The following is a 23,806-nucleotide window of genomic DNA, read 5'->3' as shown; positions in this document are numbered from 1 at the left end:
TATTAGCAAGTGTAAGTTCACACTGTCTATTGAAAATTTATAGACTCATTATGGTCAAGAAGGCTGGAAGATAAGTAGATTTTGGGAAAGATTCAGGTAAATTCAGGGAGGTGGCAAATTACCCCAGGGAAAGTAGAATGGCTAAAGAGTATGGCCCAAACTTTTTAAAAAAATTTTATTCACTTATTTGACACACAGAGAGCCAGAAAGCACAAGTGGGGGGAATGGCAGAGGGAGAAGGGGAAGCACGCTCCCCGCTGAGCAGGGAGGCAAATGTGTGGGACTCGATCCCAGGACCCTGGGATCATGACCTAAGCTGAAGGCAGACACTTAACTGACTGAGCCACCCAGGCACCCCCTGGCTCCAACTTCCAAAGATGGTGTATGAGATACCTTTGATGGGAAGGAATGAAGATCAGCAACTGTCCTTGATTCTGCTTCTCAGAAAGGCATTGTGATGTGGTGCCCTGGACTTTGGAGACAGACACATGCTTGGTGCCCTCCGGCTCTGCCGCAAAAGCAACACCTTCCAGAGGGCAGCTGCAGGCACCGGGTGGCGTCACACAGGGTCAGACCTGGGAGGCACTCAGCCACGTACCCATTCCACCATCCTGCTGGGTTTGGAAGAGCGCTATCTAAGTCCATGCTGCCTAAGGACCATCCAGAGTGACATGTCCCATGGGGCATGCCGGCATTCCTTTACCCCTTCAGGTTATTGGCAGCAAGGCTGGAAATTTTTTTAATTGCCTGGGAAAATGATAGCAAACAGCTCGAAAAAGGAGTTTCAGAACGCAGACTTCATACTATGTTTTGAGTACATTTCATTCATTTGGCAGGTACTGACAGGGTGCTTAAGTGCCAGGTGCTGCTGCATTAGAAACGGACTTGAGAAGTTAACAGGAGGGGGCTCCAGCCCTCAACCAGCACAAAGTTGATCAATGGATGCATGTGACAGACAGAGCACTGTGACGGGGAGTACTAGGTGCTGTCATAAGAAGGGTATGCCTGGAGTTAAAGGAATACTCAGGGGGAGCCAGCACCAACACTCGGGGAGAGCTGTGGGAAATATGATGGATGCAGATGGCTCCAGGGGAAACCAGAGAACTGCTCAGATCCCTGCTTCTTAACAGCTCCAAGTGCCCGCCGCTTCAGAGTGGGGGCTGGGCGAGCAGGGAGCTGGGGTGGGCACAGCGATGCCTAAGTTCCGACCTCAAGCCCCTGCGCTATTTCACCTGTCCCTTTAGGAGTACAATGACATAGGATGTCACCAACGGAGGATCTACCCCTGCATCCTGGTACTGGGAAAGCACGCGAGGGCTGCGGAGCTTAAAGCAAGAGTTGGTAGTTCCAGTAGTGTGTGCAGGGTTTTAAAAAACTATATACCGGAAAATATCCGGTCTTATTTGCATGTGTTTGTATCATGCACAATTTTTAACTGCAATCCTCCTTTTACCTTCTTCCCTGTTGTTAAGACTCTCCTCTCCTCACCGCTGCCTTTGTCCCTATAATACCTGTTGACAGCCTGGTGCTCATCTATGAGCTCATTCGCCTCTATCCACGCACGCATGGGGCTCTGTCACTGTTTAACAAATATGGGCTCATTTTATCTACCTCTTGATCTAGTGCTTCCCAGTTAATAATCCCTCCTGCATAACGTCCTTCTGTTTTTATCTTCATTTTTATAAAGAATGGCTGCTCACCTTTTATCAGGTGCCTTTATTTTTTTATCAAATGCATTTATTGCTATGGTCTTAAGAGTTTTTTCACAGTTAATTTAGTGATGAGGTAAATCTTATTGATTTTCTGGTCTTGAGCTCCCTTTATTTTCCTGGAATGAATCCAAGTTGGTCTCAGGATATAGTCCTTTGATAGATGCCTGACTTCTGTTATTTGCTAACATTAGTTCAGTTTCTGTTAACTAATCTGTCCTAAGCCAGATTTGTTAATAGCTTCCCCGTTCCTCCCTCTCAGGTTTGGGTATTAAAATTGTGCTCAGCTTCATCAAGTGAATTGACTTATTATTTTTAATTGCCTGTTGCCATTTAACAGTAGAATGACAGTTATCCAGCTGCAAACCTGTCTGATCTTGGAACTCATCTTCTTAATTTTCCATTCTTGAATCATTTGGATGATTTTGTTTTCCTAGGAAATCATCGTTTCTTCTAGGTTATCAAATTGATTAGTATAAAGTGCCTTGCAGTTTAGTGATTCTTTTATATTATGCATTTGCTTTTATATCTCTGTTCCCAATCCTTATCTGTTTTGCAACTCTCTCCCTCTCTCTGTCCCCTCCTCCCTGAAACCCCCCTTTCCCCATTCCTCTTCCCTCTCCCCACCTCTTCCCACACCCCATCTTCCCCCTCTCTTATCCTTAATAGGGCATGTGAAGTTTTTTTTATTATTATTATTTCATTAGTCTTTCATAGAAACAACTTTGAGTTTATTTGCCCCTGAAATTTTTTTTAGTTTAAAAATTTATCTTTATTATAACTACTTCCTTTCTTTGGATTGAGCTGCCCTTTTCTGATGGGTTTAAATGAGTACTTTCTTTTATTTAAAAAAATGTTTGAAATTGAAGACATTTGACACTAAAGTCTCCTTAGAGTATAACTTCTGGTGTCTTCTGTAAGTTTTGGTATGAAATTGTCTCCTTTCCATTGCTTTCAAGATTTTCTTCAGTCGTCTTATGATTTCTTCTTTGACTGAAGACTGTATTTCTTAACTTTTATGTAGTTTGAATTTTTTGTTACCAGGTTATCTAATTCTGATTCTACCGGATTGTGATCAAAGAACTGTTCTTTAAATCTTTAATTTGGAAGGCTTGTAAAGGTTTCCTTTGTTGCCTAGTATGCAATTAATCTTTACAAATATGGCTTTCCTTAGGTGTAAGAAAGAAATGTTTTCCGAGGGAAATAAGGATGTCTATTTTCTTTTTTTTTTTAAAGATTTTATTTATTTATTTGACAGACAGAGATCACATGTAGGCAGAGAGGCAGGCAGAGAGTGAGAGAGAGGAGAAAGCAGGCTCCCCGCAGAGCAGAGAGACCGATGTGGGGCTCGATCCTAGGACCCTGGGATCATGACCTGAGCCGAAGGCAGAGGCTTTAACCCACTGAGCCACCCAGGCGCCCCAGGATGTCTATTTTCTGTGTGTCCTTGTTTTTCCCTCCTTCTAGTAGATACTCCCTTTTGAAAAGCTAAAATTTTACCTTGTTATTGCATTTTTAGAGTCTTCAGGTATTATGTTGTTAGATGTATACCTGCTTATACCTTTTACATCTTCTTTCCAAACACTGCCTTTAAAAATGTCCCTCTTCATCTTAGTACCTATAATTTTAGACCCAACTTGTCTGCGATAAATTTTGCCATTACGGCTTTCTCTTTTGCATGGTATCTCCTCACCTGATACATTCTCAATCCCTTTTGCATTTTAAGTATGTTTCTTGAACAGCGTGGATCTGTAACCTCCTGATAGGCGCTTTAATAGAAAAAGTCAGTCTGTACACATTTAAATTAATGATAAACAGTTATAATTTTATTCCTCCCATCTTATTTTGTTTTTATTTTCCCCATTTTTGATGTTTTTAATCAAGTTCATTCTTTTTGTACTTGATAAATAGAGAAGTTCTTTGCATTTTTCGATGACAGCTTAATTGAGATATAATTCACAGACCATACCACTCACCATCTAATGTGGACAATTTAATGGCTTTCACTATATTTAACTATACTATACTGAACTACCTACACATTTTCATCATCCTCAAAAGAAAACTTTAGCCATCACCACCAGTCTTAGGCAACCGCTCATCTACTTTCGGTCTCTGTAGATTTAGCTATTCTGGAAATTCCATATAAATCAAAGTATGCAATACGTGGTCTTCTGTGACTGACTTCTCTCAATCAGCAGAATGTTTTCAAGGCTCCTCTGTGTCGTGGCACATATCAACATTCTATTCCTTTTCAAGGCTGAATAATATTCCACAGGCTGGATGGATCACATTTTATTTATCTCTTCATCAGTTGATGAACATCAGGGTTGTTCTCACCTTTTCACTATTACGAATAAACCCTAAACCTTCATGCACAAGTTTTTGTGTGGGCATAGTTTTTTTCTTGGCTCTATACACAGGAGTGATATTGGTGTGTCATATGGCAACTCTGTGTTCTGCATTTTGAGGAGCTACTAAACCATTTCTAATGTGGCTGCGCCATTTTCCAAGCCCACCAGCAATTTACAGGTTCCAGCTCTTCACATCCTTCCAACACCTGCTTTTGGGGTTTTTGATAGTAGCCATCCACGTGGGTGGGAGGTGTTATCTCACCATGGTTTTGATTTGCATTTCCCGAATGATTAGTGATGTTGAGCATATTTTCACGTGCTTATTGTCCCATATATTTTATATATACCTTATATGTATCTTTAAATATATATTATATATTTCATATTTTATTTATATTTAAATACATATTTAAGAATGTAAATATATTTACATAAATATGTTTATATAAATATATGATCATGTAAAAAATATTTATATATACATTTATATATTAATGTATACATTTGAATATTAGAGAAATGTATATTCAAGTTCTTTGCTCATTTTTTAAGAGATTTTATTTATTTATTTGAGAGAGATTTATTGAGAGAGATCACAAGCAGGCAGAGAGGCAGGCAGAGAGAGAGGAAGAAGCAGGCTCCCTGCTGAGCAGAAAGCACGGGGCTCGATCCCAGGACTCTGAGTTCAAGACCTGAGCGGAAGGCAGCAGCTTAACCCGCTGAGCCACCCAGGCGCCCCTCTTTGCTCATTTCTTAACTTGGTTGTCTTTTTATTTGAGTTGTAAGAATTCTTCACACAGTCTGAATGCATGTTCCTTATATATGACCTGCAAATATTTTCTCCCATTTAGTGGCTTGTCTTTTGACTTTGTCAATGGGGTCCTTGGAAGCACAAAACTGGAATATTTTGGTTGAGTCCCATTTATTTGTTTATTATTTTTTTTAAGTTGCTTGTACTTTGGTGTTTGGCTGAGGAGCCGTTGTTAGATTCAAGACCACTAACATTTACCTTTGTGTTTTCTTCTGAAAACTTTATCATTTTACTTTATTTTTATTTTTTAAAAGATTTTATTTATTTGAGAAAGAGACAATGAGAGAGAGCATGAGCGAGGAGAAGGTCAGAGGGAGAAGCAAGCTCTGTGGAGCTTGGAGCCTGATGCAGGACTCAATCCGGGAACTCTGGGATCATGACCTGAGCAGAAGGCAGCCGTCCAACCAACTGAGCTACCGAGGCATCCCGAACTTTATCATTTTAATGCTTACACTTATGTCTTTGATGCATTTGGGGTTATTTTCTCTGTATGGTGTGAGGCAGGACTCCTGTTTCATTATTTGCATGTGGCTGCTTGGGAGTAAAATACTTTTCTTACCCCTATTGAATTGTTTGGCAGTCTTGTCAAACATTAGTTGACTGTAATTTATTTTCCTTTTTTTTTTTTCCCCATTGAGGCATTTCACGTGCCATGTATATTATATTTCTAGGAAAAAGGAATCCCAGGATTTTCCCTCCTGCCTGGATTCTTCCTTCTTCATGGTGCATGATGCCAGAAGAATTTTTCCATGCAGTGAAACCAAACTGAGGGGATGGAAATCTTCTGCCACTTTTCTAGATCTTTCAGTTATACAAGTCTAGGGCTGGTCATGCCACACTTGTTTAACTTGCCCGTGAGGTTCACAGCAGTTTTCCCAGCTCTGTGGTCATCAATAATTTCAAATTTGCCAATGTACTCATGCTTCGTCATCACAGTGAGGAAACGGGACGATGACTTTGGTGCAGAGCCTCCTAAGAGCCTGGCCTTCGCCCCCCCTTTCAGCAGTGTTAATGTTCTTGAGGGCATCTGTGGGACATTTGTTCACACTGTTACTGCGGCACGGAAAGATGGCAGAAAAAGCTTTTTTCCCTTTTATTAATATTTGGTCTTGTTCTCCTTCCCTTTCTCATAACCAAATGCGTATTTCCCCTTCGTCATTTGAAAACTGCATACTGTTCTCCAGCTGTTTTCCCCAGACGAAACCTTGTGTATCAAGAATCCTTATTTCACGGTTATTATACACAATCTTAAAGATTTATGACTGTCCGCTTATTTTACACATGCATACACACGAAGCACTAAATACGGACTTTATCTGAATGGCTAAATGTTGGCCAAGACAGAAGCCAGTTGTAGTGGGAACTGATAGGATAAAGATATAGTCTGAAGTTTTGTTCTTTAAAAAAAGCCTTCATGGGGCGCCTGGGTGGCTCAGTGGGTTAAGCCGCTACCTTAGGCTCAGGTCATGATCTCAGGGTCCTGGGATCAAGTCCCATGTCGGGCTCTCTGCTCAGCGGGGAGCCTGCTTCCTCCTCTCTCTCTCTCTGCCTGCCTCTCTGCCTACTTGTGATCTCTCTGTCAAATAAATAGGTAAAATCTTTAAAAAAAAAACAAACAAAAAAAGCCTTCATGGGGCGCCTGGGTGGCTCAGTGGGCTAAAGCCTATTGCCTTCAGCCCAGGTCATGATCCCAGGGTCCTGGGATCAAGTCCTGCATCGGATTCTCTGTTCAGTGGGGAGCCTGCTTCCCCCTCTCTGCCTGCCTCTCTGCATACTTGTGATCTCTGTCTTTCAAATAAATAAAATCTTAAAAAAAAAAAGGCCTTCATATTTTATTAAAAATTTTAGGTGTCCGAATTCAAAAGGTTAACAGTATAGTACAATAATAATAATAATAATAATAATAATAATAATAATATATCATCTAATAATAAAATAATAATTTCTCCTGCATAGTCACTGCTGCACACTAGTAAAATGAGATGTTTCTTTTCTTTTCTTTTTTAAAGATTTTATTTATTTTATTTATTTGACAGACAGAGATTACAAGTAGGCAGAGAGGCAGGCAGAGAGAGAAGGAGGGAAGTGGGCTCCCCGCTGAGCAAAGAGCCCGACGTGGGGCTCGATCCCAGCCAAAGGCAGAAGCTTAAACCACCCAGGCGCCCCGAGATGTTTATTTTCATTTGGGATTATGGAGGGGCAAGGTGTTTTTGGCTCTCCTGCTGAAGTAGGGACTCAGTCAGTATGGTCTCCACCTTTTTCCCTAATAGTAGCTCTGGAAGATGAAGACGTCCCTCCATCTCCCAGACATGAGGGTTTGACCAGGACATGGGATGGTATAAGCTCATTGACATAGTCTCATGAACTAAGCCCTGGTTTATTGGTCACAGTCGTTCTCCAAGTATTTTCAGGAATAAACTTCAGGTGTTGCCCTTACTCTAATTTTTCTTTCTGAGATTTCTGACTGCAATCGCTACTTCCTGCAGTCACTCAAGGAGAAACGAGGCATGTGGCTGCGCAACAGTGTGTTTTTCTTTCAAGATGACAGAATCACTCTTGATTTCTGTACGCATCTCGGATTTTCATATATGAACATGGATTTTGGTGTCTACCCTGAGGAGATAATACATATGGTGTGAGCTACACATGTATTCTCATGACACGTCACCTGGGTTACCCAGAACTTTCTGGGCCCGGCAGAAAGGCAGAAACCCAGGTGAATTCCTCATTGTTCCAGCAGGCTGTCAGCCCTCAAAGGCCTTCTGGATGTGTTTGTGCATCACAGTGTCTGCTATGTAAGATACAGAAAGAGCACAGTAGTTCAGGGGGGAAATATTTAGGAACACATTTTCCAGGAGGAACCAGGATTCAGTTTGGGTGACTCTTGACCATTTTTCATCTTCTGACGACTGAAAGTGGTAGTTAATCTACAGTCATGGTTTTAACATGCATTTCGAATGTAATGTGAGTTTCTATCAACATAAAACTATAAGAACTGTCTTCCTAACGGGCATTCATGTAAGGCCCGTTATTTTCCAGCTTGATTAATGAAAACAAAATTTTTCTGTAATGCTTTCTTCCTACTCTGTATTAGTTTTCAGGACTGGATTGAAAGTGATTTATTGTGGATAGGGTTATACCTGCTCGTGGAATTTTTTTCTGTTCCTGGGTTTTTAAAGGTGGCAGAGTTGACTTTCTGATTTTAATTCATCTTCACTAGATGAAGAATTCACAAATAGGACTTTTTCTTGAAATAACCATAGCCTGGGGGCGCTTGGGTGGCTCAGGCCATGATCTCAGGGTCCTGGGATTGAGTCCCACATCGGGCTCCCTGCTCAGTGGGGAGCCTGCTTCACTCTTTGCCTCCCCCTCTGCTTATGCTTTCTCTAATAAGTAAATAAATAAATAACCTAAAAAAAAAGAAGTTGTATTTGACTGGAGCTTCATGTGGAGTGACAGATCAACAGAAAGAAAACAGAAAGACAAAGACAGGAAGCAATGAAGGAAAACACAGAGGCGCACAGTATAGACAGATGTTCCTCGGCTTATGACGGCCTCGGCTTCTAATAAACCCATTGTTCAGCTGGAAATCTCTTTAGTTGAAAATGCATGGAAAACACCTAAGCGACTGAACATCAGAGCTTAGCCCCGCCAAACTTAAATGTCTTGAGAACACTTACAGTATTGCACAGTTGGGCAAAATCCTCTAACACAAAGCCTATTTCACAATAAAGTGTCTGGTATCTCATGTAACTTACTGAACACTGCACTAAAAGCCAGAACAGGACGGTTCAAGTGTGTTGGTTGCTGACCCTCGTGATCACGTGGTTTGCCTGGGGGCTGTGCTCACTGCCCCTGCCCAGCATTACAAAAGAGGACCCTACTGTAGATCTCCAGCCTGGAAAAAGATCCAAACTAAATGCATATCACTTCTGCACTATTATAAAAAGCCAAAATAACCATAAACTGAACCAAGGTGAAGTCAGGGATCTTCTGTACCAGGTTTGTTAGGGAAGGTCAAGTGCTCCTGTCTGGCCAGGAACCATAGTGGTATGGGGGAAAGTTCCACAGTAGAAAGTTCTACAGCGGAGAAACACTAGGACTCAAGCACCAACGGTCACAGGTTACACCAGGAAGACTGGATGCTCTTTTGTGGGCGATGAGAAGCCACGAGCGACTCAGGAAGGCTGAAGAGCTCTGGGCAGGTGGGACAGCTGAGGGCTGCAATGAAGAGGGACAGGTGGAGCTGGGAGACCAGGTGGGGAGAGCCTGCTACCCTCGAACAAAAGGCAACAAAGGTCTGGACTGGGATGACGGAGATGGTGGAAGGTAATGGGATATTCATGAAACAGAACTGGAAAGCCATGGAAATGAAATAAGAGAGGGAGGGAAAACCGTTCATGACTTTAATTGCCATCAGTATAAAACATGTTGAATTAAAATGAATTGGTATTTCTAGACCGATGATGACATCACAATAATGGAAGGAAACCAATTTTGATTTTGAGCCTGGTTAAGGAGACAGTATAGACAAGAGAAAAGCAGAGGCTCTGGAGTCACACAAATGTCACCATTGAGATTCATCCCCACTCTTCATTCCCTTCCCTGTAAACCCAGGCAAGTGACACCTGCCTCACAGCACTGGTAACAAATAGGGAAGAGCACACGTTCCCACGTTCCCGGGTCAGACAGGACAGCCAGGGATCAGCGGCACATGAGGAGGTGACAGGTGGTCACTAAACTGAGCTCAGGTGCATACACAGCATTTTACGTCACCTTGAGATGGCTCCTCTTGTGACCTCTCGAAGAAGGTGGCAGTGGTGAGGAACAAACTCCAGGAGCTTATTAGCATACATGATCTTCAGGCCGTCTGGATGAGACTCAACGATCTGCTCTACAATCACCTAGCAGAAGGAAGAGCGTTTTATTTTTATTTATTTATTTGTTTGTTTGTTTGTGTTTTTGTTTGTTTTTAAAGCACCTAAAAGAGAAGTATGAACTATACACTACAGAGAAAAGAATCGTGTAAACCTTAAAAATGCACTTCGTCCTTCCTCATCCCCACTCAGTATGCTTTCTAAACAGAAGGTAAGTAACAATGGCATAAAAATCTAGGTCCCGGGATTTGGGAATACTACTCCAACCCTAGGGGACACAGAGGCTGAGGGACAGAGACTGGCCTGAAGCTAAAACATCACACACACTCATCTGCTTCCCCTCTGAGCTTAAAAGCAAAATACTGTATCTGCAGACAACAGCTCTGTATCATCTTCACCCTGGCCTTATCCTCTACCGTCTCCAGAACAGGGAAAGGGCTGAGATGGAAAGTGATGGAAGAAAACACATCTTATTTTGCTTTAGTATTTAATTTTTTTTGGTGAGGCTGAGTTGCAGGAGGTGAATGACAAGCATACAAACTTAAAATGCAAACGTGGCCACAGTTCATTTAATGACACGGAAACGTAAAGTACTTCCCTAATTTAGCATATTAGATTCAGTTCAATGAAAAGGGCATAAATTAAATAACTAAAATATTTTCATTTAGTGACAAAGAATAATGTGATCTTTTTCACCCCCACAGAGAGAGCTATGAACTATAATAGGATACATACAAAGAACTGACAGATCATTTACTTTTAGTAGTCTTAATGAAGCTGAGAAGATTACTGAAATTAATCCTTCAATTTCACTTCTATCACTGGGATACTGTCTCGTTTTAAAACTGGAAGCCTTTCATCCTGAAGTCATGGTGGGTAGCTTTATACTTACCAGACAGAAAGAACACTCGCACTGGCAGGTGACTGGAAGAAAGCCCTCAAACGCTGAGACTGGCTTCATGACTTCTGTCAGCTTGAACTAGATGAAACCGACGCTCTCTAAGTTGGAAGCTGCTGATTGCTGGCGGCCTCACATGGTGCAGCCCATACTCCGGCCGCTCAGAGGCAGGATACACTGACTCCCTGTATTTTACTGTATCCTTATAGGTCAAGAACACTGGGTAACCAAGTTCTGGACTTAAGGTACTACCCCGCTAACTCGCCCTTCAAAGCCCTTTATCTTTGAATATTCCCTCCCTCCCACCTTCCTAGCCTGGCAAACTCCCCCATGGTCTTCAAGACTTAGGCCACATCAATTCTGCGAATACGCTTCCCCTCACAGACTTTCCCTGCGCACAGAGCTGTCTTCCAGCTCCTCCAGTGGGCACGGGCGCCTTGGTGGGGTCACGCTTTTCGGCAACTTTATTAACGTATAACTTATGGAAATGGAAATTGACCTGAAAATGTTCTGATCCGTACCTTCTTCCTAGGCAAGTCCCTCACCCCTACTAAATGAAGATGATCCCTGAGTTATGGCATCACTGGAAGAGACCAGAGCGCATGCCTGATTCCTGCCATGCTGATGGGCACCAAGCGGGACCAACCTTTTCTTACAACCAGAAGAGCAGGAACTAAGAGCATCTTCAAGGAAGAGCCCTGAGCTCTCTCGCACCCAGTCAAGAAACGAAGCCAGATTAGATGCTCTGTGTTTGTGGAATGAGGTGCATGGGGGCACAAACCTCATCCATGTATGGTTTCACCAGTACGTGACCGACTAACGCCTCTGCATCCCGTGTCTTGTCAATTGTAGCGTAAGTCTGGAGGCAGTGCCGTATGATGTCCACATTGGAAGTCTGAAGCCCTTCTAGCAGCAGGCCTCCCAGGGACTGCTGCAGCATGGCCGTAATGTGGGCTATACACTGCAAGAACAGAGAGACCAGGAAAGAAGGTCCAGGTACCACAGTTTCTAAAAGCTCAAATATATGTGTATAATTTATATACATATGTGTTATATATATAAAGCGAGCCTCTAATTCTACCAGAATATATGTAAGATTAAAATCCCAACATTTCCTAGAGAATAACAATGAATCTCTTCTCCCCATGATTGCTTTCTTTCTTTTTTTTTAAAGGTTTTTATTTATTTATTTGTCGAGAGAGAGCACAAGCACACAAGGAGACACAGGCAGAAAGAGAAGCAGGCTTCCTGCCAAGCAAGGAGCCCAAGGTGGGACTCAATCCCAGGACCCTGGGATCATGACCTAAGCCAGAGGCAGTGGCTTAACTGACTGAGCCACTGAGGTGTCCCCTCCCTATGATTTCTTTGAAAGTAAGTTGGCTTCATCAAAGTGAAGTTTAGACAATTACGGAATGACAAAAAGTTATTTGCCTCTTAAGCTACGGAGTAAATCTGACAAACGTGCATTTAAACCCAGTCAAGGGCTTTGGATAAATGAACTCTGACTACATCATATGATGTGTCAAGTTACATGAAATTCAGAATTAATTTTACTTGCATAGTTTGGAGACTACGCTTGTGTCTTTACACAAAATCTATCTAGTGTGACATAATGGAAGCAGGGTCCCAAGCAGGAGACACTGAAAAAAAAAAAAAATTCAAAGCTAGCTTCAAAATCCTGTAGAGTAGCAATTATCAGGGGCAATGCTAGGTCAAACCAAAATCATTCAGGAAATTCGCAAACAGCAAATTGAAAATCGAAACCAACACTTGCTGGTCTTACTTTGTCCAGAAGAGGCATGCCTTTGCTCTGAACAGCATGAAAGTGTAACTGGTTAAATTCTGTGGCAATTCTCTCCAAAATCTGTCTAGTCCAGAGAGGGCTAGTAGAGACAATTAGAGAAATGTAATTCCCAAAGTTAAAAACCTGCCACCCCCACCGCCCCACATGCCTTACAGCGCTCAGGCACCTGCACCTGAACGCCATCAATTTTCATGACAAACTGTCTGTGCAGCAGGCCCCAGTGCAAGGGGTGAGGAGCGGGGAGGTTGTAGAAGCCACTGACGCAGCCTGGCCCAGGCCACAGGGCCCAGGCAAGGGGATGGAGCTATTTTAGGTCAGTGTGGGTACAACTGCATGATTCCTCCACGTTCCTCGGGCTCTCCCATTCGTGCCCTTCTTCTCCCATTCTCTAACCCCCTCCTCTCTCTTGCCCTGTCCTACCGTTCATACCCGAAGCCCCCTCTTCTTCTCTGCCTGCCTCATTCTCCCTCCCAAGTACCTCCCCAGTACCAACTACTGCTGTCTCCTCAATCAGCTAAAACTGACCGCCTAGCAGCAACCTGGGAAATCGCTCAGAGCAGCGGACTCCAAGTTTAAATTTACCCAACGGCAGAAAGAGCAAGCTCGGTGCTCCGGGAGCTGGTGAGAAATCACTCACAGTGCATCTGCCATCAAGTGGACTGGATACACTTCCCTCTTGCCCCCCACATTAGAAAGCGTCAACCCCATTCAAAAGGAAGTCGAACAGTGAAAGAAAAAAAAAACACACAACAAAGGCCCCAAAGCCCCTGCTGGGCTCTATGAGGCATCCCACATCTGAGGATGGGCAGTCAGGTAGTGAGGAAACACACTGTAAGAAAACCCAAAATCTCTGGAGACCTGCAATGGTGTGCCCCGTCCCAGAGCATCAGAACTGGTGTGGAGGGAAGGCAAGCGCTTGGCAGGAACAGTGCTGAAGCCTAATCCCAACCTCTACTGACTGATCCCATGCGCATTTCCTATTTATCCTTTTCTCGGCATTTCTGGGCCTGGCAGAGCATGATGGATTTACTGTGCGCTGACGCTGCTCTGGCTTTCCTGACTCTAGAGCTCAGAGCTGCTCTTCTGGAGAAAAAAGTCCTCCAAGGTAATTCTGAGCAAGAAAGCGCACAATGTCTGTTTATCAAGGACAGTGTTGCAAAGGGACAGGATTGTAGACACAGAGCTCACTGAGGTGTTTCTATCCGATGAGCACAGCAGCAACAGCAAAGACGGGAAGAACACTGGAGGGCCAGTTCCCCAAGGGCCGAACGTGGACATGGCTGGAGGGGCTGCAGGCACTGCCAAGGGCCGCAGTGAAGCAGAGCCGCTGGAGACACACGGGCTGCAGAAGGGCCGTGTGCAGACTGTCTGTTAAGTGTGGACGAACGGGGCAGAAGCACGAGTGCAACGGGCTAGAGACACAAGCACAATGGAGGCTGACCACTTAGTTGAATGCCTTGATGTGAAAGGGGACAGAGACCTAGGACCAGAGAATCGCTTCCTTTGGGATGTGTCCATTCTTAATCTCCATCATGAGACATGTGGAGCATATGGTCTCTCAAGTTCCTTCCAAATCTAAAACCTTAATTCCTAAAATTTAGAAACCTAACTCCGCCTGCAAGGGGAGGGACTGTTAGCGTCACACAACAGAGCACTCAGGGCACCAGGCGACCTTGACGCAGGCAGCCCAGCTGGTATGTGTAGGACCAGCCCCGGCTACTCCCACTGCACCACTGTGCGTCTCACAGTGCTGACAGGACCTAACTACTCATTTTCTGAGTCACTCATCTACCCTGGCTGATTGAAAATTCACACCAGGAAGGGAACAAGACAATCACAGTATAACAAAGAGAGCCATCATCTTTTTTCCTATTTCATAAGTTTTTCCTTTCCTGTTTGTAAATTTCAACTGGATATGTCCTATACTGTTTCATAATAATATAATGCTGGTGCAAAATACATCAATGGTAATACTCTGGGCATGTCTAGGAAAAAAAATGAGATGGAGAAAAACCAAGATGAATGGTAGGTATGCCTTAAAGATCAACCGGACTTTGCTAGTCCTCAGGGAAGGTGATTCCAAATATACTTTTACACTGCAAGCATAATGACGTGTTGGAACTGTGGTCTATAACCAAAGCGTTTATAGGAACGTGTTATAGATTTCACCATTTCATGCTCTCCACTCTCTTGGAGCTACATTCTAGCCACAAACCTGGATTTTCTTCTTGTTCAGAAATGAATTCTAACTAAGCCATCCCCGCCTAATTAGATTGAATGTGAAGTATTAATTTATGTGCTACTTAGTTAAAAAAAATGCTTACCTGCTTGCTTCTAGTGCAGAGGTTTCTTTCGAACTTTGTGAATTTAAGATTTTTTCAATCTTTTCCACTGATCAAATAACTTGTATAAGCCTCAACACACACATCTATAAAAATAAAAATTAAGCAAACAAAAAACGTCACCATCTTTACTCTTAATCATCTTTATTTCCCATGCTAAATGCAGGAAAATATAAGACCAAAAGTTAACTTCAAATATATAGGGCATGCTATATTTTGAATATTTCTATGAAACTCAGAATTCTCAAGAATGCAAATCTTAGTTCTAGAATAAGCATACTTCCATATTCTATTGCAAGTTTATAGAGGAAAAAAAAAACCCTAGACTTTGCTTTCTCATATTCTATACTCTTATTTCTTTTTTTTCCCATCCTGAATCTTTCTATGGGCATTTCTTTCCTATTTTTTTAAAAAAGATTTGTTTATTTGAGAGAGAGAGAGACTGCATGTGCGCGTGCAGGGGAGGGGCAGAGGGAGAGAGAGAATCTCGAGCAGACATCCTGCTGAGCACAGAGCTCAATGCGGGGCTCAATCTCATGATCCTGAGATCATGACCTGAGCCAAAATCAAGAGTCGGACGTTTAACCAACTGAGCCACCAGGCGCCCCTCCATTTGTTTTCTTATGGCCCTTTATTCATTTTTTAACTTTGGCTTCTGATTGTACTGGCCCTCTCAGTTTACATGTGCATATACCTATATGCCCAAGCACCAAATCATTAAAGACCTTTTACACTACAAATATTATCAAAGAGGTTGAGGGACATTATGAAAACTCTCATCCTTAAAGAACAAAAAAATACAAAGTCATCCATTCAATAAATAATAATAATAATGAACACCCCTGGGAGCTCGATATTCATTCTGACGGGGGGTGGGGGGGGGCACGAGAAAATAAAGCAAGAAATACACCCTGCTCTCACAAAGCTTACTGTTTTGTCTGGAAGCACACGACAAGCATTCTTTGGACAAAAGCTGTGAGGAGATCCAGAGGCGAATTAAACAGAAGCCTGTCCCTCAAACAGGCTTCTCCCCACTGAGATTTTAACAAATATGCTAATAATACACATAGAAAACATTGTACAGAGCAGCAGGCGAGAGTCAGAAGCCCAGACACCCAATGCCCGCTGTGCCCCTACATCGTTATGATCATGAATGATATCGGGGACACTTGGAACTGGAGATAGCACTAAGGGGCACACTCCCGGGGTGAGCCCTCAGATGTACAGAGCCGTTGCCTGTCTCACACACCTGAAACTAAGCCAACACCGCATGCTAACTACGGGAATTGAAAAAATTAAAGTGAACACCAGAACATAAAGAACACAGGATCAGAAAATAACAGCAAACCTACGGCAGAATCCTGAGTTTGCTTTGGAAAGCCCACTTCTCCCCTAGTCTCTAATATAGGCCTATTTTCTTTACAGGGCCACTGACAATTTATCCAGTCGTTAACTGTCAAGCGCTGCACCGACAACAGTTATCACTGTTTCTTGTTCTGGAAAAAGTGGGTGACTTGAGATCGTGTGGGTACCTCTGAAATTCTGTCTTCTTATTTCAGGTAGATAACGTGACATAATGCATAAAATGCACATGCGTGAGAGCTTTGAAAAAAAGCTAAATTAAAAAAAAAAAAGAAAAAAGCTGAATAGTGCTGACAAGTTCACGGAGACAAGAGGAGAGGGCTTCAACTGGCATGCAGCATAAGAAATCTACTGGAGGGGGCGCCTGAGTGGCTCAGTGGGTTAAGCCACTGCCTTCGGCTCAGGTCATTGTCTCAGGGTCCTGGGATCGAGTCCCACATCAAGCTCTCTGCTCAGCGGAGAGCCTGTTTCCCTCTCTCTCTCTCTCTGCCTGCCTCTCCATCTACTTGTGATTTCTCTCTGTCAAATAAATAAATAAAATCTTTAAAAAAAAAAAAAGAAATCTACTGGAGGGTACCTTTTTCTTCCTTATGTCCTCTTGTTTACACATTCGTTCATCTACTGCCCGAATTCCTTCACTGACTGATGACCTGAGACTCTTTAAAAGAATAATAAAGAAAATGTATTACAGACATTGTTTTGTCACATTATCAATTTCCTACATCTCATTCAATTCCACAGAAATTAATACCTGTGCACCTGTACTATGCAGATATTGACCAAAAAAAAAAAAAAAAAACATGATATACCAGATACAGTTACTGTTGAGGGGACTCATGACCTGGGGGCATAATGACACGAAGGCAGGGTCGCATGGCCAAAAGAAGAATGACATATACAGTGAAAGTTATGGGGATGAGGGGGCTTAGAATGGAGAACAGATAATATGAAGCAAAGTACAGGAGAGTCTGGAAATGCGACGGGGCTCGAATCGGACTCTGAAAGCCATGTGTACACAGCTGCCGAGGTGGGGAGGGGATGGGGAGCAGATGTAAGTGCACACACACTCAGGGGCAGGGTCAGACAGGCACACAGCCATGTGCACTGCAGGCTTCCTTCTGGAGAGAAGCAGAAATAGGAATGGAGGGCCAACTTCACTGAGATGAAGTCTTTAGATTCTGCATATTTTGGAGAACGAAAGAATGTCAAAGCACTGATGCATGATGATGAAATGTGGGTATGGAAATACCAGGAATCAAGAATGAAGAACAGAAGACCAGAAAAAGGCAGAGCACAGAGGTAGAGAAACATGTCCAGAAGCTAATGAATAAAGAGATAATTAGGAATTAGGGCCAAAACAAAGGTTAACAGAAACAACTAGAATGAAGTAGGCATATCACAAAAATTCCACAGGAAGGTGAATTAATTCACTCCATCAACATTATGAAACACCTCCTGGACGTCAGTATTGTGGCAGCCTACAGGGATGCAATGAAGACAGATATAGTCGTATCCCTCAGTGGTCTGAGAATCTCACAGAACAGCTTCAGAGTTGGGACCAGAAAGGCAGTTCAGGCCTGTGGCTGAGCAGGACCAAAGTGGCCATAAAAACAGGCCATGGAAAAGGGAGGGGATACGGTGATGGCAGGGGGTGAGGTGGGACAGGAGCCTGTGTGAGTAGAGCAAATCTGCCTCCAGGGAGGGGGTTCGAGAGAAGAGTGGGAGGCCAAAGGAAGGCTAGGCTTGGGAAACAACACCACTATGAGGCCCTGGGAGGAAGAGGCACACCAAGGAGGCAGTGGGAGAGCCCCACAGCGGCTGGTGTGGAATCCAACAGCGGACCATGAAAATTCCTTCCATTCCAAGGAAAAGTATCTTTAACAAGATTTTGTAAAATTCAAATGAGACATAAACCATGGAAAGTATTGGCTACCTCAAGGCACAACTCAAGATTTTTACCTGTTTCACGAACTCTTTCCTGCCTGCCCCTCCCCTAGGCTTCTCAGTACTGATATTTCCATCACTCCGCATTTTTCTTGGTTCTAATCATGTACTGTGTCTTCCCTTAAATTATGTTCTCCTTATATTCTCTCTAGGATGCAGGCACTGTCTTAGGGGAGGGACGTAAGAGGCCACTCAAGCTAGAGGAGACACACAAGGAAGGATGGTGTCGTTTATGACAAGTTTACGACAGGGCATCAAAATGGACAGAGGCCGTAAGTCAGGGCACCAGACACAGACGGGGGGGGGGCGGGAGGGGAGACAGGGCAGCACAGTTTTCTGTAAGAAGTGATGCCACAACTGCCCCTCACTGTTCACCCAGGTGGAGTTCCTATTCCCAATGGCTTAGAGGTGGGGAGTCCCATTCCCACAACAGAGATTTTTCTGAGAGAACATGCAAATGTAACATTTATTAAGTATTACATTTTATTTATATTATCCTTCAGTTCCATTAGGGATTACACAGTTTTTGTAGATCAGCCCAGGAACCTAACCACACGTAGATTACGTGGGGTGGGGGGGGGATATTTACAAGATTACAAACTGTTAAAATACAAGTCATTCGTAAGTTAGAAACCACTTACATATGACCAAAGTGGCATTAATAAGTTGAATTTGGAAATATGCTTCCTCTCCCCTGACATTTTAAGGTTGTCTACTCTGAGAATATGTCTTCTTCAAATCGAACATGTTTTTTTAGGTTTTTAGCATATGCAAAAACAAAATCATTTACAACTCTTCTGAAGGTGAATATTATAATCATGAACCATTAAAATACAACCACCAGTACCACCAAACTAACAGATGAAAAGAATTCTTAGAGAAAAGCCAACAAGGACAACAGGCATCACAGCAGACTGTTTTCATTAATTGGGGACTTACCAGAACTTCTCGTAACTGTCCCAAAGGCACAGAAAGTTGATTGAGGGCTTTGTCCATGCCAACCTAAAGGCAAAACCAGGTTGGCACAAACACATCACGATAAGGAGTAATAGTGACGTATCTATTTAACGATCAAAGCAGTACCAGATTTAAGTTATTTTTTTGGCACAACTGTATTTTGCTACATAACTAGCTAAACAACAGAAGTGTTATTTGGGCATTAATGTTGTTCATAGAATATGAAAAAAATCTGTTGAAATACATGAAACTATAAAAATAAGGGAAGTCAGGAGAAACGAAAGCTTCCTTAAGAACAATTTGCCTTTAGATGACATTTTAAATGAATGTGAAAAATTTTCACAGAAGGTGAACAGTTCTCTGTCTGTAATTGATGACACTCAGCCAGCTGATGTGAAAGTCTGACGGGCTATGTCTCTCTTAAACATTATTATAAGCCTTGAGAAAAATAGAAATTAAACAGAAGTAAAATTTTCTAGGTTTTTAATCCTATTGGGATATTTATCTTAGTGGTATATTTCCCAAAAGCAAATGTGCATCATTAATTTTAATGCTTCTTGAAATTCCCATGGAGCTGCAACTTTCTGTGCTTCTCTGGACAAACAGATTTAAAACAAAATGAAGCATCAACAAGGAGACTTTTCTGCCAAGTAACAAAATTCAACATTTCTAAATGGCTTTTACAAACAATTGATAAGCTCACTGCAAATCATTCTTATATTTTTATAAAACCAAACTTTTTAAATATCAATATTGGCCAATGTTCCCTCAACCTAGCTCTGGCTAACAGATATACCTGGGAGTAAATTAAACATTATAAGAGTGGTGGACATTTGCTCCTACAAATTAGTCTAAATCAAGGAAGACTTCAGGGTAATCACTTAGCAACTAATAAAACAACCTCTTGGGTATTATTATCCTTTACTTTTCACTGTTGACTAATGAATTTGAAACAATCAAACTAGAGCAACCTTAAATGAATAAAAACTAAAACAAAAAAATGTATTCCAAAAAGTTTAGTTCTTTTATTAATGAAATTGGTAATTTCTTCAAGTTTCTGGTGGGGTTGGTGGGGTAATCAACTGAAAGGTTTCTAAAAACTCTGCCCTTTTAATAAATATGAAGGAGAGAGAAAGTGTGTGTGTGTGTGTGTGTGTGTGTGTGTGTGTGTGTGTGTGTGTAGGACTTGTGAATTTCAGGTTTACCAAGTTTGTGGAAAGGTTGACAAAATCTGCATAATCCTTGTTGATGATCTCGACCATGGCTATTTTAAGAAGTTTATAGTAGAGTTCCAGATCTCCTCTTAGTTCCTCCAGCTGGACACGCTTCCTACAGTCAGACACAAAGTGATCGACGTCGAAATCTTCCTGAAAATCAAACCAGAAAGAAAAAATGATTGCACTGATACCACATTTTACATAGAAAAATAAGATCAGAGAAAGAATAAGAGGCTGTATTACTGCAGGGGAACACACACAGGACATCAGGGGGTCTGCTCACTTCCTAAGATTATGGGAAAGGGGGCCCCTCACCAAGACCATTCTCTCCTGTTGCCTAACTCTACAGGCATTTTATTTCTTTTAATTATACATTTCAAAGAGGCTCTTCTCAAAATAGAAACAGCTTTTTCTTCTTAATTTTAACACAGCGATTCACATCCTTCCAGACTTTGTTTTGGTCTCTTTACTTTTTTTTTTTTTAAGATTTTATTTATTTGAGAGAGAGAGACAGAGAGAACAAGTGGGAGGAGGGGCAGAGGGAGAAGCCGGCTCTCTGCTGAGCTGGGAGCCTGATGCCAGGGTTCATTCCAAGACCCTGAAATCAAGATCTCAACCGAAGGCAGACGCTTAACTGACTGAGCCACCCAGGTGCCATAGTCTTTCTCTTTAAAATATAAATTACTTTTGGGGTGCCTGGCTGGTTCAGTGGTTATGGGTTCAAGCCCACATTGGGCTTTCTGCTCAGCAGGGAGCCTGCTTCCCTGTCTCTCTCTCTGCCTGCCTCTCTGCCTAATTGTGATCTCTGTCTATTAAATAAATAATTTAAAAAAAAACAAAATATCAATTACTTTTTAAAGAAACTGACATATAATGGACACATGTTAGTTTCAGGCGTACAACATGAAAATTCCATATTTTTATCTGTTGTGAAATGATCACCCTAAGACTAGTTAAAATCCATCACCAAACATACACATTTTTTTCTTGTGCTAAGAACTATTAAGCTTTAGCAACTTTAAATATATAATAATATACGGCACCTGGGTAGCTCAGTGAGTTAAGGCCTCTGCCTTCGGCTCAGGTCATGATTCCAGGGACCTTGGATCGAGCCCCACATCAGGTCTCTCCTCAGCAGGGAGCCTGTTTCCTCCTCTCTCTCTGCCTGCCTCTCTTCCTACTTGTGATCTCTGTCAAATAAATAAATAAAATCTTAAAAAAAAAAAAATATATATATATATATAATATACTATGCAGCCATCAAAAGAAATGAAATCTTGCCATGTGCAATGACGTGGATGGAACTAGAGGGTATGCTGAGTGAAATAATCAGAGAAAGACAATTATCATACAATCTCCCTGATATGAGGAATTTGAGAGGCAAAGTGGGGGGTGTGGGGGTAGTGAAGGAAAAATGAAACAAGATTGGATTCGGAGGGGGGCACCTGGGTAGCTCAGTGGGTTAAAGCCTCTGCCTTCAGCTCAGGTCATGATCACAGGGTCCTGGAATCGAGGCCACATCGGGCTCTCTGCTCAACGGGGATCCTGCTTCCTCCTCTCTCTCTGCCTACCTCTCTGCCTACTTTTGATTTCTGTCTGTCCAATAAATAAATTAAATCTTAAAAAAAAATATTGGATTGGGAGGGAGACAAACCATAAGAGACTCTTAATCTCACAAAACAAACTGAGGGTTGCTGGGGGGAGGGGTGCAGGGAGAGGGTTGTGGGGTTGTGGACATTGGGGAAGGTATGTACTACGGTGAGTGCTGGGAAGTGTGTAAGCCTGACAATTCACAGACCTGTAACCCTGGGGCTAATAATACATATTTCTAATAAAAAATAATAAAATTAATATACAATAATACACAGTATTATTTACTACAGTCACTATGATGTACATTACATCCCCAAGGCTTATCTTATTAACTGGAAGTTTATACCACTGGACCCCTTCATCTTTTTCCTCTACAACCTCGCCTCTGGCAACCACCAATCTGTTCTCTATGACTTCATTTTGTTTTGTTTTTTAGATTCCACATGTGAGGGAGATCATACAGTATTTCTCTTTCTCTGTCTGACTTATTTCACTCAGCACAATATCCTCAAGGTCCATCCATGTTGTTGCAAATGGCAAGACTTCCTTCTTTTTATGGTTAATATTCCATCGTATACACACACATTGTCTTTATCCATTCACCCCATTGGTGGACACTTTAGTTATTTCCAAGTCTTGGTTGTTGTAAATACTGTGATACTCACTACCGTGAGTGTGAGTCTTGCTAGCCGCTAGAGCCAGGTGATCTAGAGGTATACCTGGGTAGCAACTGCAAACCTCGGGGCATCATACGAGCATTCAAGCTCCTTTCCAGGAGATACCAGAAAGCAGAAGTGAGGTAGAGGGACAGCGCAAAGATGGTACCCATCAGCTCCATCTTTGGAGAATACCTTACTAGGCTCCCAGATCCACGTTAAATTAGATGCCTGCCCCTCAGGGCTTTAAGATAAGCAAATGAGCCTCTTTCACAGAAATCTGATCCCATTTCAGTCTGCTGCTTCTGTGCTGAGTTCCAGGGTGGGTCAGTCTACTCGCAGGACTGCTTTAAGAACTGTTTCTCAGTTTGCTATAGCCTTGTGGGTCTCATAGGTGCAAGCTCTGATGGCTTTCAAAGCTGGATGTTTTGGGGTCTTGTCTCTTAGATGTACGTCTTGGAAGTTGGGGTGCCAGAAGTGGGGCTCAAACCCTTTGCTCCTCAGGGAGAAGCCTGGGGTTTTGAGTACCCTCCCAATCCCAGGTCGCTGTACCAGGGGTGGGGTTTATGGCAAGACTGATTCTTACTTCAACATAGGTTTTTTTTCCTTACTCACCTAATGTGTAGGAGTCACTCAGCTAGTTGTAGGGTTTTTTCCACAGGAAATTTTTCCATATGGAGCTATAGATTCAGTGTGTATTTCATAGAAGAGATGAGTTCAAGATCCTCCTATGCCACCATCTTGAATGGAAACCCCAGACCTTCTCTATGTATGTGTGTACACACACACACACACACACACACACACACACACACACACACACACAAATATTCATGCTCTTCTAAAGTATTTCCCATCTAGGGGCACCTGGGTGGCTCAGTGGGTTAAGCCTCTGCCTTCGGCTAAGGTCATATCTCAGGGTCCTGAGATCAAGCCTCACATCAGGCTCTCTGCTCAGCCGGGAGCCTACTTTCCCCCCTCTCTCTGCCTGTCTCTCTGCCTCCTTGTGACCTCTCTCTCTCTCTCTCTCTCTCTGTCAAATAAATAAATAAAATCTTAAAAAAAGAATAAAAAATAAAAAATAAAAACCCATTCTATTAAAAAAAATTTCCCATCTAAAAATATAACTTGAATGTCTTTACATAAAACACATACATTTCTATTAATATTTTATGTGCATGCTGAGTGTCCCATTGAACAGATGTTCCAAATCTTTCATAACCTATTTCCAAGTATTGGTCTCACAGGATTAGCTATCCTGTGTTTCCCATTTACAATACTG

At 42.4% G+C, this 23,806-nt stretch overlaps 1 protein-coding gene and 1 long non-coding RNA gene across 2 annotated transcripts in view; one reads left to right on the top strand and one right to left on the bottom strand.

Annotated features, from left to right (window-relative positions):
* The window catches only part of LOC309860837, a 574,079-nt gene that overhangs the window by 528,718 nt on the left and 21,555 nt on the right, over positions 1-23,806 (top strand). The gene's annotated exons all lie outside the window — the stretch shown is intronic.
* The window catches only part of LOC309861893 (conserved oligomeric Golgi complex subunit 2-like), a gene marked incomplete at its 3' end in the record, with an annotated part of 31,182 nt that continues 16,130 nt past the window's right edge, over positions 8,755-23,806 (bottom strand). The window contains exons 2-6 of the mRNA XM_082725202.1: positions 20,264-20,425; positions 19,041-19,103; positions 16,735-16,815; positions 9,674-9,778; positions 8,755-8,772 (exon numbers count right to left, since the gene is read on the bottom strand). Coding sequence (XP_082581328.1) covers positions 8,755-8,772; positions 9,674-9,778; positions 16,735-16,815; positions 19,041-19,103; positions 20,264-20,425 — 429 coding nt within the window. The remainder of the gene's footprint in view (positions 8,773-9,673; positions 9,779-16,734; positions 16,816-19,040; positions 19,104-20,263; positions 20,426-23,806) is intronic.

The sequence above is a fragment of the Mustela nivalis genome, assembly GCF_964662115.1.
Source record: "Mustela nivalis genome assembly, chromosome: 3".
NCBI classification, from domain to species: Eukaryota; Metazoa; Chordata; class Mammalia; order Carnivora; family Mustelidae; genus Mustela; species Mustela nivalis.
This window is presented reverse-complemented; position numbering and strand designations above follow the sequence as displayed.